This window comes from Lagenorhynchus albirostris, chromosome 2, assembly GCF_949774975.1.
Source record: "Lagenorhynchus albirostris chromosome 2, mLagAlb1.1, whole genome shotgun sequence".
NCBI lineage: Eukaryota > Metazoa > Chordata > Mammalia > Artiodactyla > Delphinidae > Lagenorhynchus > Lagenorhynchus albirostris.
The window spans coordinates 159,665,364-159,682,382 of record NC_083096.1 but is presented as its reverse complement, the minus strand read 5'-3'; the positions used below and the strand labels follow the sequence as shown (position 1 = coordinate 159,682,382).

The following is a 17,019-nucleotide window of genomic DNA, read 5'->3' as shown; positions in this document are numbered from 1 at the left end:
GTTTGTTCTTGAAGCAGCGATGATGTTATGTGTTCACAAACTCTTGTTTCTTCTTCCACCTAGGCACAACCTCCCTTATAATTAGGTGAGCTGGGAAATGTGTTCTGGTCAGTGGGATGAGGAGGAAGACCTGACTCTTAAAACAAGTTTTGTTCTACTCTCTGATGCCTTCTCTTTCCCTTCTCAGCTGGCCAAATTTGAGGACTCACTGGAGGACTGTGAGGGTCTCACGTGAAAGGAGCCTAATATAGGGAGACTAATAGAAGCTTATCTCCATCAACCTGTTTTATGCTTTTTGTTTATTATGTTTTCTTGCTATTTCCTTTTTCTTTGTAACATGTCTTAATTTTCACATTTCCTTCAGTGATTTGCAAAGTATACATTTTTGTTTTTTTATTCTACTTTAGGCATTTTTAAACATTTTCAAAAATATTCCTAAATGGGTATTTTCTCTAATTATCAACTTTAAGAAAAATAATAAGCACAGGGAGATCAGCTCAGTGTTTTGTGACGACCTAGATGGGTGGGATAGGGAGGGTGGGAGGGAGATGCAAGAGGGAGGAGATATGGGGATACATGTATATGTATAGCTGATTCACTTTGTTATAAAGCAGAAACTAACACACCATTGTAAAGCAATTATACTCCAATAAATATGTTAAAAAAAGAAAAAGAAAAAGAATATAGCATTTCACTCTCCTTTGTGTAAGACAGAAAAGCTAAAAAGATTTTACTTTCCCCTCTGCCTTCCGCCAACTATCAAAACACTGACAATACAAGCAGGGACTACAGACTCAAATTAAATATCGTCTTTCATGGTCATCAATTCTTTATATAGTTTTTTCCTAAACATCTCAGTAGGCTGAAAATTATGTCTATTTTAGTTTCCTGTGGCTGCTGTGACAAAGTACCACAAATGTGGTGACTTAAAACAACAGAACTTTATTCTTTTGAAGTTCTGGAGGCCGGAAGTCTGAAATCAGTATTGCTATGTGGAAATCAAGGTGTCAGCAGGGCTGCACTCCCTCCAGAGCCCCTAGGGGAGAATCTATTTTTTGCCTCTTCCAGTTTCTGGTGACTGTTGGCATTCCTTGGCTTGAGGCCTCATCATTCCAATCTCGGTGTCTGTCTTCACATCACCTTTTCCTCTGTGTATATAAAATCTCCCTCTGCTTCCTTCTTATAAGGATATATATGATTGCATTTAGAGCCCATCCAGATAATCCACAATAATCTCTTCATCTCAGAATCCTTGGTTTGACCACATCTGCAAAGATCCTTTTACCAAATGAGGTAATGTTTACAGGTTCCAGGCTTTAGGACCTGATAACTTTGGGGGCCTGCTGCCCTCTCTTTGCAAGTTCTTCAGCAAGCCCGGGCGGGCAATTTTCTGTGGCTCTTGTGCATATTCTATCCTGGCTGAATCAATGATTCTCCAAAGTCTTTGGTCTTTGATATTAGAGGAGAAACTTCAGGAGGGTTGGATTAGTTGTGATTGTTTATCGGAAATGGCTGTTTTATTTGCTGAGGGCTGATTGTGTGCTTACCTGTGTGTGTTTTGTCAAATGCTTATAGGGATTTTTTTGTTCTCCATGGAACTGTTTCATTTTTCATCAAGTTGTATCTTATTCCTTTTGCCTGGAACTCGGTGAGTCCTTTCAATTCACCAGGGATAAGAAGAGTTTGCCATCATGTGTTTTATTGTACCTTTTGTTAATTGTTCCATTTGTTAATTGTTCTTCTTCATTTATGCCGCCTGGATTGGTGCTCTGCCTTCCACATTTGGCAACTTTTCTTTCATTACTTCTCCACCTTCACACCTTTTCTCTTCGGTCTCAGAGAGATTCTCCAGCTTGCCTGCTATTTCAATGTTTTTATTTCTTACAAGACAACTACTGTGATTGTAATTTTCCTTCTGTATTTAGTTTCTTTTCATTCTTCACTTGTCTCTGTCACTGTGTTTCTAGTTCAGGAGCTCTCTTCCTCCATTTCACCATCCATTTTCTGCTATTTCTCATCCCTATTTCTTATATTTAAATGAGAATATTATCTATATACCCATTTAAAATTTCCTCTGCCTACTATGGTAAAATCTTTTCAGGAAATTGTTTCTATTTCTTTAGGAAAATGGTTCTCTTTTTTTTAAGAATGGTATGTTTTAAGTAGCATCACAAGTTTTTCATTTAATTTAGTTTAATTTTTGCTTATTTGTTTACTTATTTTTTGAAAGGGAGAGATTTATAGTGGTCCAATGTGGCCAACCAACAAGGTTTGCATTTCTTTGGTTGAACTGTTTATTTTCTTCCTAAGAGATGTTGGAATTCATTTCTGGGATTGTAAACTGGCAGTCAAATTGGTGTATTCTGGCCAATTCAACTATCTAGTGTAGCTCGGCTGGATTATTATTCTTGGATAATTTGAAGTAGTTTTTCTTTTTCTAGAGTTAACCTATGAAAAGCTAAAGTGCCAGAGTGCACCACCACTTGTAAAGCTACATTTATACCTACCAGGTTACCTACATCCTCTCCTTCAAACACTTTTGAGCTCCTTTCTGTTGGTTTGTTGAAACTGTAAATCTGACAAAGCCATACCCATTGTGTTTGTGCTTATCTGTTCAGTTCCTTCAGGAGGTCAGTTCTTGTGGTATGAGTACATGGACCTTCTCTGTTTAAGGTCTGACTTGCTGTCACTGCAAGAAAATAAACCTTCTGGAAGCTGCTAAACCTGAAGCCACAATTCCTGGCAAGAGCTATGAACAGAAGCTTTACTTCTGGTGCCTCCTCTGGGCCAGCTGCCTGCTTGCTGGGTAAAGGGAAGCCTCACTGACCTCAGTGGGGAATTGCTGCCCTCTGATTGATATGAAACTGCAGCAGGGCCATCTGGGCTTCAGGCACAGCCAGATGTTTTGTCTAGTGCGGCACCCTCCCAGGAAGACAAGTTCCACTGGGCAGGGGTTCTGGTTAATCAAAACCATGGCCCCCTCTCTCAGCAATCCTACTGCATCTTAACCAACAGCCAAGAACAGAGTTCCCAGGTTGCCCTCGTGTTAATCATTAAGAAGCATCTCCACAGTTAAAAATCAACAAACTAGGACTATTAGCCAAACATGAACTTTATAACTAAATGGGCATTAGGAGCAGAAATCGGAGCTTCCAGGAACAATAAGTTCTCCATTCTCCAAGTGCCCCAGATCTCTTCATGGAAAGCCTACCAGCAAAGCACTGTGTCTTATCCCTTTCCCCCTTCCCTTCTTTATAGCCAGCCACATACAGCTCTCAACCTCAATCTAATTTGTACTCAGTTCTTCTGAGTGTAACCAGGACCCCTCAAACAGTTATACTCAATTCCTCCTTGGTTTCCCAGTCAACTTATCCTCTGCATTGCTGCCACTGAACTTCCTGAAGTGGAGATATCATCATGACATACCAGATAACGAGCTCTTTCAGAAGCAGCTACCCACCCCTTCCTCTCTTTTACATGCCTGGAAGGTCTTTACCTCCACTCTGCATGGTGAACTACTACTGTTCGGTAAAGTGTAGCTAGACTAGCACTTCCTGTCTGTAACACCCTGCCCCTCAGCTGCCACCTAAAATTATGAACTGGCCTTGCAAATGCTTTCTATTGTGTTTTGTACATACTTCTACTATAGCATTTATTTCATTATATAAGAATCTAGGTAGGCACTATAGGTAGGCTTCTCTGTACTCCATTTCCAAACCTCTCATCTGTCTCTACTATTGAAACTGTAAAAGCAAAACAAAACTGATCTCTCACTTTCCCTCAGCCAGTCATGGCAAGTTCAGACTAATGGAATGTAGGAAGATGTCTGTGAGGATGGTGGTTCTTCCTCAATAAATATGTAAACCCTCCCTAGAAGAAAACTCTGCTCTCTTTCCTCTTCCCTCTTATTTGAGACTGGAACACGGACACAATGCCTGGAACTGCAGCAGCTGACTAGGTAACTATGAGGATGAAAGCCTAAGGATGGCAGAACAAGAAGAAAAGCAATGGTATCCTGAGCAGCTGCAGGTCTGGATGGGATCTTCAGATTCTTTTTCCAGGAGAAAAAGTGAACCCCCATCTGCTGAAGCCAGCTTTAGTCAGTTTTTTTATTTTCATTCCTAATGGATAAAATTTCTATCTGTAAGACTGAGACCTTCAAGGGAAAAGACTGTTTCTTATTTATATTTATACCCCCAGTGACTGGCAGAATGCCTGGCACTAAGTGCTCCAAGTTTTTAAATGAACTGAATGTCGTTACTGTCTTCAAATTATTCCAGTGGCTGCTCGTTACCCTGAGGAATCCATGTAGAGTTCTCATCTTGGCATTCAGGGTCCCGCAGAGACCCATCTCTACCCATGCAACCTTGTCCCCCCACATCCAGCCACATCAAGTGACTGCTTGTTCCTCCTTTGTGGACAGACCCTATACTTTCCCCTAGGTTCATGCCTTCACTCTCCTTCCCCTCAATTGGCATGCTTCCCCTCTACACTTCCAGGTAGAACTTGTCTTTCTCTTCTCCATTTCTGAACTTGGCTTGCACTTACTGTCTTGGGGGTACCTGTTTATTTACCTATTTCCCACTAGAATATGAGCCCCTGGCAGACAAGGACTGGCCGTGGTCTGACCTTTGTGTTTCCCACCACAGAGCATCACACAGTCTCTGGCAAATAGAAGGTGTTCAATGTCCTGGTTTGCTAGATGGAACTAAACCAGGGTCAGAAGAGTAGACTGGGGCCAGACAGAATGGGCTTGAAATCTGTATCACTGGGTAACTGTGAGACATTCATCCTTTCTGGGCCTCAATGATCCCATCTATAAAATGGGGACAATAATAACTGATCTAGAACCTGGTATGCTGTAGAGACTGGATAAACACTAAGTAGAGGGGAGGCCCAAGAGCAAAAGGCTTTGCTTCCCGCTCTTCCCCAGTTGTCATCTGAGCTGGTCCACTGATTATCAAAAGGAAAACTCAGACCCAACACCGGAAACTGAGAAGAGGTCCCACCCATGTGGGCTGAAACTTCCATGTTCTATGAACTGACAACATAGTTAGGGGTGACATGAAGGGCACAGTTCCCTGGTCTGTTCTCCTGCTGTTAGCTGCCAGGCCTGGACAGAGTTCATCAGTCAGCCTGTCCCATTCTTGGCCCTCAGGGAGAAATACTTGCCAAATGCTGTAGGCCGCCCCTCCCACCCACCCACCCCCCATGTTCAAGGGCAGGGTCTCACAGCCAGCCCACCCTTGTTGTGCACACCCAGGAAGGGCCCGCTTTCCTGCATGGGCCCCACCCAGGGGTCAGCCTGAACGTGAATCCCTGCAGCCACCCACTGCACTCCTGGAAAGGGACTCTCTTTGCCCAGCTTGCTGGGGTGAGGCAACCACGGATCCCTCCCGTTGCCTCCAATGCTTCATCGAGGCTGAGCAGGGTACTGGGAGGCATCTGCAAACCTTCTGTCTGCGCCCCCGGGGACAGTCTCATGGACTGGCCTGTGGGCTGTCGCACATCCCCTCCCGGCTGGCACACCCAAGGGAAAGACCTGCTTGACACCTGCCCCCACCAACAGCACGGCACCCACCATCTGTGATCTAAGGGGTGACCTATCACCTGCTGTGCTCCAGGATGCCCATCTGGGTCAAATGAACAACCACCTACAGCTCGTGGAGGGGGTTCTCCACATTTGGGAATTACGTCCCAGGCACTGTTCTAAGTGTTCGGATATGTTAGCTCACTTCATCCTCACGGCAGCCTCAAGCGGTAGGTACCATTTTAATCACCGTGTTACAGGGAAGAGAACTGAGGCACAGGGTGCCTGCTTGAAGAGCTTCCCAAGCTACAGAGAGAATAAGAGTGGTAGGTAGTGTGGTGGCCGAGTCTGGGTCTCAGCTGCAACTTGATACTGAATGAATGACAACTGGGAGGACAACTGGGACACAAAGATAGTCAGCTCTTCAAATGATCAGCCCAAATGGCCCAACTGCAGTACGCAGTCGATGCGGGGGTGGGGTGGGGTGGGGAACAGGAGCTGTTGTAAAACAAAACATAAATACTGTCCTCAGAGAGATGCAAGATGGTAATGCATTGATAAAAACAAAAGTAAGCTGTCAAGAGAAATCTGAAAACAAAAAGTGCAGTTTTCTTGAAATAAAAACGAAAACCAAAACAAGATTTCCAAAATAAAGAGGGAGGAATCACAGAATAAATATTGTTGCAAACAGAATTAATGAAAACACAAGACCATTGGCAGAATGCAAATGGGATACGGATCTTTCAAACCACCAGAGGAGAAACAGAGCAAATTAAATCAAATCAACTAAAAATAGGAAGAGTTAAAAATAAAAAAAAGCAATAAAAAGCATAATATATTTTGTTTGAAAGAAAGCATAATACATTGGATGTAAAAGAAATGTATAAATCCCTGAACTCTTTTCCCTTTCTTCAAATATACATAGAACATAAGTAAGAAAAAATTCAAAAAGTAACAAGGGCACAGTGCAGTAAAAGTGGAACTGATTTAAAAATCATACAAAATATATACCTTAGTAACTTTAAGACATTCTTAAATACTCAGGTTGAAAAGAAATCTAACCTCAAATTATAGACTAGAAATAAACCCAGCTGAACAGTCTATATGAGAAAAAATAAACTCCCCCATAGAAAAATATACAAAGAGCTTGAAGCAGCAAAGGCAATTAAATACCATCTTGCCCATCAAACGGGTTAGCACTGCCAGGATTGACAACATAAAGTGATGCTGGGTAGGGAAGCAGGCTTTTGGTAGATGTGTAAATTGCTGCAATAGCTAGAGGGAAATTTGAGGTCATGTATCAAAATTTGCCTTCTAAGAACATATCCTAAGGAACTCATTGGACAACTGTTTAAAGATTCATGTGTAAGGATGTCTACTGGGGCGAAAAACTGAAAATATTCACTTTATCTATAGGGAAGTAGTTAAATAAATTATGGTTGTACAGACAACAGAATTCCCTGTAACCATTAACCAGGATGAGGCTGATCTATATAGACTGAGAGGATAAGATGATGATATATGAGTAAAGGGTAAAACACAAAGCAAGTTACCGAGCCACTCAAAGACGTGATCTCGTTTTAGCAAGCATGCTTATTGCATTTGCTTTCTGTAGACGCTGGCATACAAAATACCTAAAAGAGGAAGCTGAACAAATGGATATCAGTGGCTATCTTATGTAGGGTGTGCAGAGGAGAACAGAGTAAGACGATGGGGACTTTTGATTTCTACTTTATAAACTTCTTTATGGTTTGCACTTTGAATTTTTAAAAATGAGTATCTCCTTTTTATAAAGAAAAATTCCATAAAGAAATTCTCACTTAAAAAATAATAACTAAGTCTTACTCTGAATAAGGGCAGAAACACAAAAGGGGCTTTTTTGTGTTTGTCTGAATTCTATCTGATTACAAATTCCCTTAACTTTGTGGCCGGTGATTCCAGGGAGGGGTGGCGGGATATGGGGGGGCGGTGAGGGAGAGAGAGGAGAGAGGGAGAGAACACGCTAGAGTACAGATGTGCACGAGGACCCTGCAGACGCTAGCTGGCACGGCAGCCTGGGGTGGAGGGATCGCAGGAGGAAGGCGAAAGTGTCCCATCACTCCATCCCCATCTTTTGGCCACTCTCCGTGCAGCCTCTGCTCATGTGCATCAGCTCCTTGGAGGTTGTGTGACTCCAAGAAACCTTCCCAATGGAGGGCTGAGGTCACTTGCATCCTCTCCCCGCCATTCCCCACCTCAGGGTCCTCACACACACAGCCAGCAGGCCCCCTCTATAGTTCTTTCTATCTCTGGAGAGAATATTTCCTCTATTTGTCTCGATCCTCTCTTCCTGAGGGCTAGGAAGGGATGCTCTGCTCTCCCCTCCAGCCCACCCCACACCCATCATTCCTGTAAGTGATAACAGTCCTCACGTCTGCCCAGAAATGCCATCACTGAATTCTTGTGCTCTCCCTGTCAGCCGCGCTGAGATCTCTCGGCTCTCCTCCTACCCTTCTCCTAAACCTGAATTCCCGGGGACTGATGGCGCATGTCATGGGTGTGCTAAGGTTACTATGTCATGGAGGAGATGCACGCCCAAGTACTTAGGCAAGAAGTATCAGGATGTCTACAGTTACCTTTGTGGGATTCAGCCAAAAAAGAAAAAAAAAAAAAAAGGGACAGAGAGAAAAAAAAGAAAGAGGGCAAATATTCACAGTAGTTGAGTCTAGGTGGGAGGGAAGCAGGTGCTCGGCATACTGCTCGACTTTTCTATTGTACATATTGTATGTTGCACAACGAAAAATAGGGAAACAGAAGAAATCTGTTTCCACATTTCTTGAGGCGAGTGAGACCGGCTGGTGTGACTCCTTAAATGTCTCCTGAACTCATCCCTTCTTCTCCATCCTTCTTCTCCATCCCATCGCCACTGGCAGGGTTCAGGTCTCCTCATCCCGACGACACTCTGGAGACGGCCTCCTCCTCACTGGGGTCCCAGACCCCATCTGTCCCCTTCTCCACAAGGCTGCCACGACAGGGCCAAACTCAGCATCACGGCCGCCACGGTCCTCTGTGCTCTGGCCGCATGCAGCCCGCTCCACCGGTTTCATCCCTCACCATGGCCCATCCCTCCACCAGATCTCAGGTGATGCTCCAGCCACGGCGACCAGCTCCTTGAGCCCGCACACCCTGCATCACCTCTTCTGCCTAGTAGGCCCTTCTGTCCTGCCAACCTTCTTCCTTGGCTACCTGGCAACTCCTCTCCATCCTACACGACTTAGTCTAGTGTTTTCATTTCCAGGATAGCCTCTCTGGTCTCCTGTCCAACTGTTCAGTCCCCTGCCCCCTCCTTCCACCACCTCGCTCTGTGTACACGCACATCTCCTCTTTGCCAACAGCGGCCGTGGTCTTATTCATCTGGGCAACGCCAGTGTCTCCCACAGGCACTGCCATGTATTCAGCAGACAGCTATTACATGGAGGAACGAATGAATGAATGAGTAACGTGCAAGGTGGGAACATGGGAAAACCTCCTGATTTGTATATGGAGACACCTGTGATGAATTCATTGTTCATTTACTATTTACTGAGGGACCTTCTAGTCATAAATCTACCTTTATACCTGGGTCCTGCTTGCTTCATTCATTCATTCATTCAACACTTGACACTTGTTAGGCCTCTGCCACTGTGCGGAGAGCCAGGAGACTTGTGAAGATGAATCGGCCAGAGAGCGTGGCTCTGGCTGGGGAGCTAAAGCAGGAGCATAAATGGAGGAGAGGAGTGGTCAGTGTCTTAAGGGAAATACAGGCCATGGGCAATGGGAACGCAGAAGCGGAGAAAGGACTCCTAGGAGTCTCCTGCGAGTGGACTGGGGGAGACTTCCTGGGTGAGCTGACATGTGCACTTGACTTTGAGGGAGCGAGAGTTGTAGACTTAAGTCTTTGGAGGGAGGGGGGCATTCCGGGGAGGGTAGAGTGGAAACCAAGGCACTGAGCACGGCCGTGAGTACATGTACAGGGGCCACTAGCAATTCAGCTTTGTCATTGAAGAGAAGTGGTGGGAAATAAGGTTGGGAGGTGGGTTGAAGTCCTGACAGCCTTGAAAACCAGGATAAGATGTTCAGCTCCTGTGAGCATGGGTGCCACGCAAGGGTTCTAGTTAGAGTGTGAGTTGACCAGGCACGCTTCCAGAAAGTGATTCCAGAAGCAGCGTGGGATGAATTTTTGTATTTATCACAAAACCCCCAAGAGCTCTGCTGACCTCATTTTGCACAGGGCCGAGCTCAAAAACTTGCACGTGGCAAACACTTCATACATTTCTTTAACTGGACTGGGTCTAAGACCATGTGTACATCAGCGAATGTGCAAACAGCTGTATCTCTGGCAGCAACACACCCGTTCAGCCAGTTCCCCTTCACGGAGACCTCGCCAGGGCAGGGAACCTCTCCTAGCCACACTTCTGCCTCTTGTCTTGACTCCCCACTCTTCCAAAGTCTCAACAGTTCATCCCTGGATTATTGCGACAGACTTTTGACTGGTTTTCTTCCCATGAGCTCCCTCCACTGTAAATAACCCTGCTTAGGAACCTTCCACGGCGCCCTCTTGCTTACTGGCATTTAGCATCCTCCGTCAGCAGGCTGCTTCCTAACCCAGTCTGTCTCCCATTCCTTTCCACATGCATTCCCCACGCCAGCCAGACCATTCCCGCTCCAACTGCCTGGTTCAATTCTCTTTCCATACCTCATCCATCCTGCCACGCCAACCTCCTCTTTTCCTCACAGCTCCTCTGAACCCAGTTTGCCAGCAGCAGCATCTGGTGCGAAGATTCAGAAAGACCTGGATCCACGCCCCAGGCTTTCTGCTTCACTGTGTGAGCTTAGACACACTATGAATTCTCCTGGAATCTCAGTTCTCTCATCTATAAAATGGGAGTAATAAGAATGTCTATTTATTTTTAGGGCTTACTATTCATATTACCAGGGCTACTGTGAAGAGTTAATAAGACATTACATGTGCCAGGCCCTGTGATCAATAAATGGTAAAGCTCTTTTCTTCTCTGACTCTTTGGAACTCCAAAAAGTACTTCCTGTTAGTCAAGCACGTACGTGGAAAAGAAGTTACATTTTGAGGGAATATGTACACAGTACCTGACAGTATGCTGGGCTTTTCTGACTATTGCTTCCACAACTCTAAATCACAAGCATTTTTGTTCTCATTTTACAGACGTAGAAACTCAGACTGAGAAAGGGAAGCAATCTGGGGTCATACAGTTCTAAACTGACCTTTACTACCATCAGAGAAACAACCACCGAACCATGAATAAATATTTCCTATGTTTCAAGCACTGTGCTGAGTACATTACCTGCAGTGTCTCGGTTAGATGCTTTATCCCGAGAAGCCAACATTATAACTCATACGCCACAGATGGAGAGGAGAAGAAACTTACCCAAAGTCCTACAAATGGCAAACGGCTGGGCTGGGATTCACGCCTATGCCCTCAGCTGCCGTGCGGACACCGTACCGCCTAGGCCAGTGAATTGTCTGAACTTGGATTGCAGCCCTGTGATGCCGAGGCTGGCCTTTTCAGGTTTTCCATGGGCCCCGGCCTGAGCCCGGGGTCATAGCAACCACTGTTGCTCACCAGGGCCTCCAGGTGAGGTGGGCAGGGCCAGCCACTGGCTGGTGGACTGGTGATGACTCCCCTGAACAGCTGGCAACGGTTCCTCTGCTGGCCCTGGCACTTACCCGATGGTGCAGCCGGCATTGGCCTCGATGGTCCAGATGCAGTTGAGGTTGTGCTCGTAGGGAGCTGGATACCCGGGTGACAGCACCTGCCCCGACTCCTCTCCTTTCACCGTCCCGCCACACTCGGCTGAAAGAAATCCCAGAAGAGTGAGCTTCAGGGGGTGACCTGTGCTCACAGCGGCCACCCACTGGCTCCTCCGGCCTGTGTGCCAGGCTCCCTCTCGTTCATGCCAGGTGGCTGAGTGCAGCATAGAGAAAGGCCCTTGGACGAGACTTGTATTCAGGATCTACAAAAGCCCTTACAGCTCAACAATGAAAAGACAGAGTTCAGTTAAAAAATTGGCAAAGCCTTTGAACAGACATTTCTGCAAAGAAAGTATACAAATGGCCAAGAAGCACAAGAAAAGATGTGTAACATCATTAGTCATTAGGGAAACGTAAATCAAAACCACAGTGAGATCCCACTTCATAACCTCTAGGATGGTCATAATCAAAAAGACAGACTAACGTGTAGGTGGGGATGTGGAGAAACTGGAACCCTCAGACATCGCTGGTGGGAGTGCAAAATGGTGCAGCTACTCTGGAAGACAGTTTCCTATACAGGTCCTCAAAATGTTGCCCTATGACCCCAGCAATTTTGCTCTTGGATACATACTCAAGAGAAACGAACACGTATGTTCAGATGAAAACTTGTACACGAATGACCATTGCAGCATTATTCATAATATCCCAAAAAGGGAAATGACCCAAATGTCCATCAGCTGTTGAACAGATTCACAAATGTGGTATACCCGTACCATGGAATATTACCTGATCATAAAAAAGAATGAGGTACTGATACACGATACAACGTGGATGAACGTAATGTTGAAAACGTTATGCTGTGTTAGAGAAGCCAGGCGCAAAAAGCCACAAATTGTGTGTTTCTATTTATATAAAATATCTAGAACAGACAAATCTACAGAGACAGAAAGTACATTTGTAGTTGCCAAGGCCTGACGAGGAGCGGCAGTGGGAGGGATTGCTAATGGGTATAGGGTTCCTTCTGGGGAGACAAGATGTTCAAACATTAGATTGTGGTGATGGTGGTACCACCCTGTGACTACACTGGAAAGCAGTGAGTGGTACACTTTAAAGGGGCCAACTGTATGGTACGTGAAGTCTATCTCATTAAAGCTATTACAAAAACGGCCCCTGGGGGTAGGGCTGATGGCCCACTGTGTGACCAGATCTTTGAGGTCTCCTGAGAAGGCACAGACATGTGAACCTGGTCACTGACGGGAACTGGGCCTGTGTCACGTGCCAGGAGCACAAAGACTCTCGTCTTTCTGGTCCTTCCTCCGGAGACCTGGAGGAAGAGGCGGCCACAGTGTGTGCCCTGCGCCCTGACAGATGCACATTCACGGCAAGTGGCAGCACAGAGGAGGAGGTGATCGGTTTCCTCCAGCGCAGGGCAGGGAGAGGCGGGCGGGTGGGTGGGAGGCGTAGGCTGGGGAGGCCGACAGGGAAGAGTACTGCGAACCTCCTTGGGGGTGGGAAACAGCATGGCAGCTTGGGGGATGGGGTATGAGATGGGGCCTGGAGGGAGGCAGGGCTGGAAAGCTGGGCGAGCATCGTTCATCGGAGGGCACTGCACAGAACTGCAGTGTTTATGCACGAGAGTAAATCGATCACTTTACACACTGGTGCCCTTTACACATTAGAGAGAATGCTCCTGTGGCAGTGTGAAGGGGCGCAGAGGGGGTGGACCTAGAGGCAGGGCACCAGTGAAGAGGTCCATCTCCCCGTCAGAGCAGCCCTCCAGGTCACAGGCTGGCCTTCTTCCTCCCCACGTCTTATCTGCCTCTGAGCCCCAGGGCTCAGGTGCTTTTCACACCTGCCCCCCCTCTGCCCCCACTGTTAGAGTCGTGGCTCAGGCCCTTACCATCTCTAGGGTGGCAGAGTTGCGTCCCCCGCAGCAGTGCCACCAGAAGGACCTTTCTAAAATACAAAACTGGCCATATCACTGCTTGCTTTCCTCCTTCCCAGAGTGAAGTCCAAGCTCCTTAGGAGAGCCCATCAAGTCCCCCCGGAGAGGCTCCCTTTGGCCTTTTCTGGCCCCGTCCTGGCACCCCTTGGTCCAGCCAAGTGTGATAAACTCCACAAGCCCAGGCACACTGGGCCTCTTCAGGCCTCTCCTTGGACTGACAAGTCGGCCAACATCTTCCCCATGAAACCTTTTGTGACACCCTCCCCTCCTCACATCGAGTTGACACTATCCTCTTTTGTGTCTCCATTATAACATGAACTGGTTTTTATCACAGACGTGTAACCGGTTATCAAAATCTACCTCCTTCACTCCTCAGCAGCAGGAACCTTGTCTTACTTATATTTGTACATCAAGTGCCTAGCATGGTGTTTGGCACATCACAGATGCTTTAACAAGGGTTTATCGAATGAACAGGTGGGTGGATGATCAAATGAACGAGAGAAGCTTACTGCTTCCCAGGCGAGTTACTATGAAGGGTCTGAATCAAGGGAGCGTGAGAGAAGATGAAGAGATTTGTTGCAAAGCTTTTTAGGAAAGATCTGATCAAGCAAGATCTTAGAAGTAGGAGATGAGGGGATCAAAGTCACACATGGGAGACTGACCTTCATCTGTTGCTACAAAGGACCCATCAAGTGTCTCTTGGGCCCCATGGCTTGCCCCGGGCCCACTAAGGCAGGGCGGGCGAGGGGCCCTCTGCAGTGAGCCTGCGCATGAGACCGGGCCCTTTCTTCCTGTGTAACTACCCCCGTGTTGACGTTGGGGTGGGAGATGCCAACCTGAATGAGAGATGTCGGGCTGCACAGGCCGGCAGCAGGGAGCAGGGTGTGGATAGGAGGATGAGCTGTAAGTTGTGGGGAGGAAGCCTTTCTGGCTCCACAAACAGCAGAGGCAGCTAGAAACGGGTCAGGACATTATCCCTGCCCCTGCGCTGTAGCTTCCTTCCGTATTCCCGATGCACCAGCCCCTTCTGCTTCCCAAAGGCAAGTGTTTGGAGGCAGGGGCACCAGCAGCATTTCCTCGGGGACACGACTGCTCCTTCCTCAGGGGTCACTTTATCTGGGGACGGACAGGGGGGCAGGGGGAGCCAGGTGGCTGGCATGCAGCAGATTTACCAACAAGACCCTAAGACTCTCGTCTTTCTGGTCTTCTTCCTTATCCCCATCCTACAGCCCTGGCTGCTTCGTTGGGGCTGTAGCATCCACTCATCCACAAAGAAAACAGCTGGATGTTGACCACGATCAAGTCCATCACAACATGACATGTGTAAAACTATACACACGTAATCCCAAACACACAGCCTCCCTCCCCTTCGTGGGGCCTGAGGGAGTCTCGGTGGGGAAGCCCTCTGAGGTTCAAAGTGCAAGTACCCTCACTAGCACTGCTTGAGTGGATTCTCTAAGTTTGGTCCAACTGGCAGGTTAGATACTCAGAAGGACCTTACGGTGGAGCTTTTTGCAAAGTAGACAAGTGTCTTGCAGTGTGAACCATCACCTCCTCCACATTTCGTCTGCTTCGGCTTGCCTGTGGCCTCGTACTGTTGTCTGTTCATGCCTGTGTCTCCCTCACTGGCCTGGGATCTGCTTTTCCCTGTATCCCCAGTGCCTGGCAGAGGGCCTGGCACATGAATGAAACAAGGGGACAAAAACAGGGAAGCAGGGAGGAAGGGATGGGGCATGCCTGTGGATGAGGTCTACTTGAGCAGACGGAGGAAGATTCTAGAGGCCACTGTCCTGATCTATCCACAGCCAGGTTTGAAATCCTCACCGTTAGACCCTCTGTTGGGTAGCGATGTCGAAGGTCCTGTTAACATGCAGTCGCCTGGGGTAGAAGAACATCAAGAACATCGCTCTTACCTCCCCGCCTGTGGGTGATGTGTACCCATCCTTTCAAGTCTCAGTTGAAATATCACCTCCTAGGCACAACTTTCTCGAATTCCCTCAACGCTTTAGCACTTACTCTTTTTACCGTGCTTATCTTGTATTACAATGACCTGTTTATGTGTCTCTTCTCCTTGCTGGGGTATGGACTCCCCAAGGGCAGGAAGAATGCTTTCTTCTTTCCTTTTTTATTTCTCCGCCTCTGTACAAACCCAAACATGCACCTGCGAGGACTCTGGCAGGTGGCGCTTAGTAGGCACTTAAACGTTCTCCCGGTGGATGGTTTGTCCTTATAAGATTAACCAGAGCTGCACAGCCATGCTGAGGTTGGGAGCCATGGGGCAGGAGATGGAGAGAGGGAAAGGTGTGGTGTTTGGGGCTGGGGATACAGGACAAAGCAGCGTGGTGGAATCCTGGTCAGCAGGGAGGGTCACACGCACAGTGAGGCAGGGGGTGAGAGGTGGAAAGGCCGCACAGACAGACGGACGGGTGTTGCCTATTTCCCACCTCTGCCTTGAACCAGGCTTCTCTTGTCCTGTGACACAGGATGAAGCTTCCAGAGAGCCTGTGCTGACATGCTGGAAGCACCACAGGCTTAAGAAGGTGCTAGTTCATTATCTTATTCTTTCTTAAGTGTGAGATAGATGCTAGCTCATGATCTGACTCTTTCTCAAGAACAAGACAGATGTTAGTTCATGACCTGACTCTTTCAACATTCCGGAAAAGGAAGCATGAGCCCCATTTTGCCTATGGGGAAACTGAGGCCAGAGTGAGCTGGAGACTCATCTGAGACTTGGCGTTGAAGGAACCCCTGGAACCAGGCAAAAAGTCCACCTCTTCCTTCAAACTGACCCTCCCACCTCTCCGCCAGGAGAGGATTACGATTCTGAGGGCATGACCTGGCTCTGGTCCCGCTTGCTAAATGTATGACAGCGGCAAGCCACCGCCTGGCCTTGTTGTCGTGCGGGTGTAATAAGGTGTGAGAGTGAGGACATGCGGAAGGGTGGGCAGGGCCAGCCATGACTCCGGTGAACAGGACGGTTCAGACGGCCCCAAGGCCCTGGAGTGTGAGGGCCAACGGGAGACCCTTAATGAGACCAGAGCTGGGTACTCGGGGTTAGGGGACACCCGAGGGGGGTCACCTGAAGAGCAAGAGGCCTCCTACCGACACAAGTGGGGAGCGGCCGGTCCCAGGTCCTGCGCTCCCCGCTCAGACACAGCAGCGCCTCACTGCCCCGCAGGCTGTACCCAGGGTCACAGCCGAAGGACACAGAGCTCCCTGCAAAATGGCCTCCATCGCGAACCTTGTAGCCAAACTGGGGGGTTCCTGGGTCTTCACATTTGATGAGTTCGAAACCTGGGGATGAGAGAAGAGATAAGGGTGATCAAGAGGTGTCATGGCACACACCACACCCCGCCCTCCCCACCCCCCACCAAGAGCACGCATCCTTAAGGAAGCCCCCCAGCACAGGCCCCTGGGTCCTGATGGAGACGCCCCTCGGGGTGTCACATGGCTGTGCTCAGGTAAGGGTCTGTTACGGAGTGTTCGTTCTCCCTGTTGCTATATGTAAATGACTTCACTTATTTCTCCCAGGACAGCTTTTAATAGTTTTCAGGTATAGAGTCCGGATTTCCTATTTTTTTTGTTGGTTTGACCCCATAGCATTTTGGTAGCGGGAGCTGCTCTTCCCATCTTGTTAACTGAGACAGTCTGATGGGAGAGTGTACTATGGAAAAGTCACTCTAAATGTATGTTTCAAAGCTCAATTTTGTCCTGCTTAAATACACTCTATTGAACAAGCCTGGAGAAGGAGACCTCTGTGAGCTTACACAGAGCTCCTAGGGCACGGTGGCCACCTGTGTT

General features: G+C 47.6%; 1 protein-coding gene across 1 annotated transcript in view; it reads right to left on the bottom strand.

Moving 5' to 3' along the window:
* CSMD2 (CUB and Sushi multiple domains 2) overlaps window positions 1–17,019 on the bottom strand; it is a 669,690-nt gene that overhangs the window by 184,136 nt on the left and 468,535 nt on the right. Inside the window, exons 24-25 of the mRNA XM_060142710.1 lie at window positions 16,321–16,512; window positions 11,250–11,376 (exon numbers count right to left, since the gene is read on the bottom strand). Of these exons, the coding sequence (XP_059998693.1) occupies window positions 11,250–11,376; window positions 16,321–16,512 (319 nt within the window). The remainder of the gene's footprint in view (window positions 1–11,249; window positions 11,377–16,320; window positions 16,513–17,019) is intronic.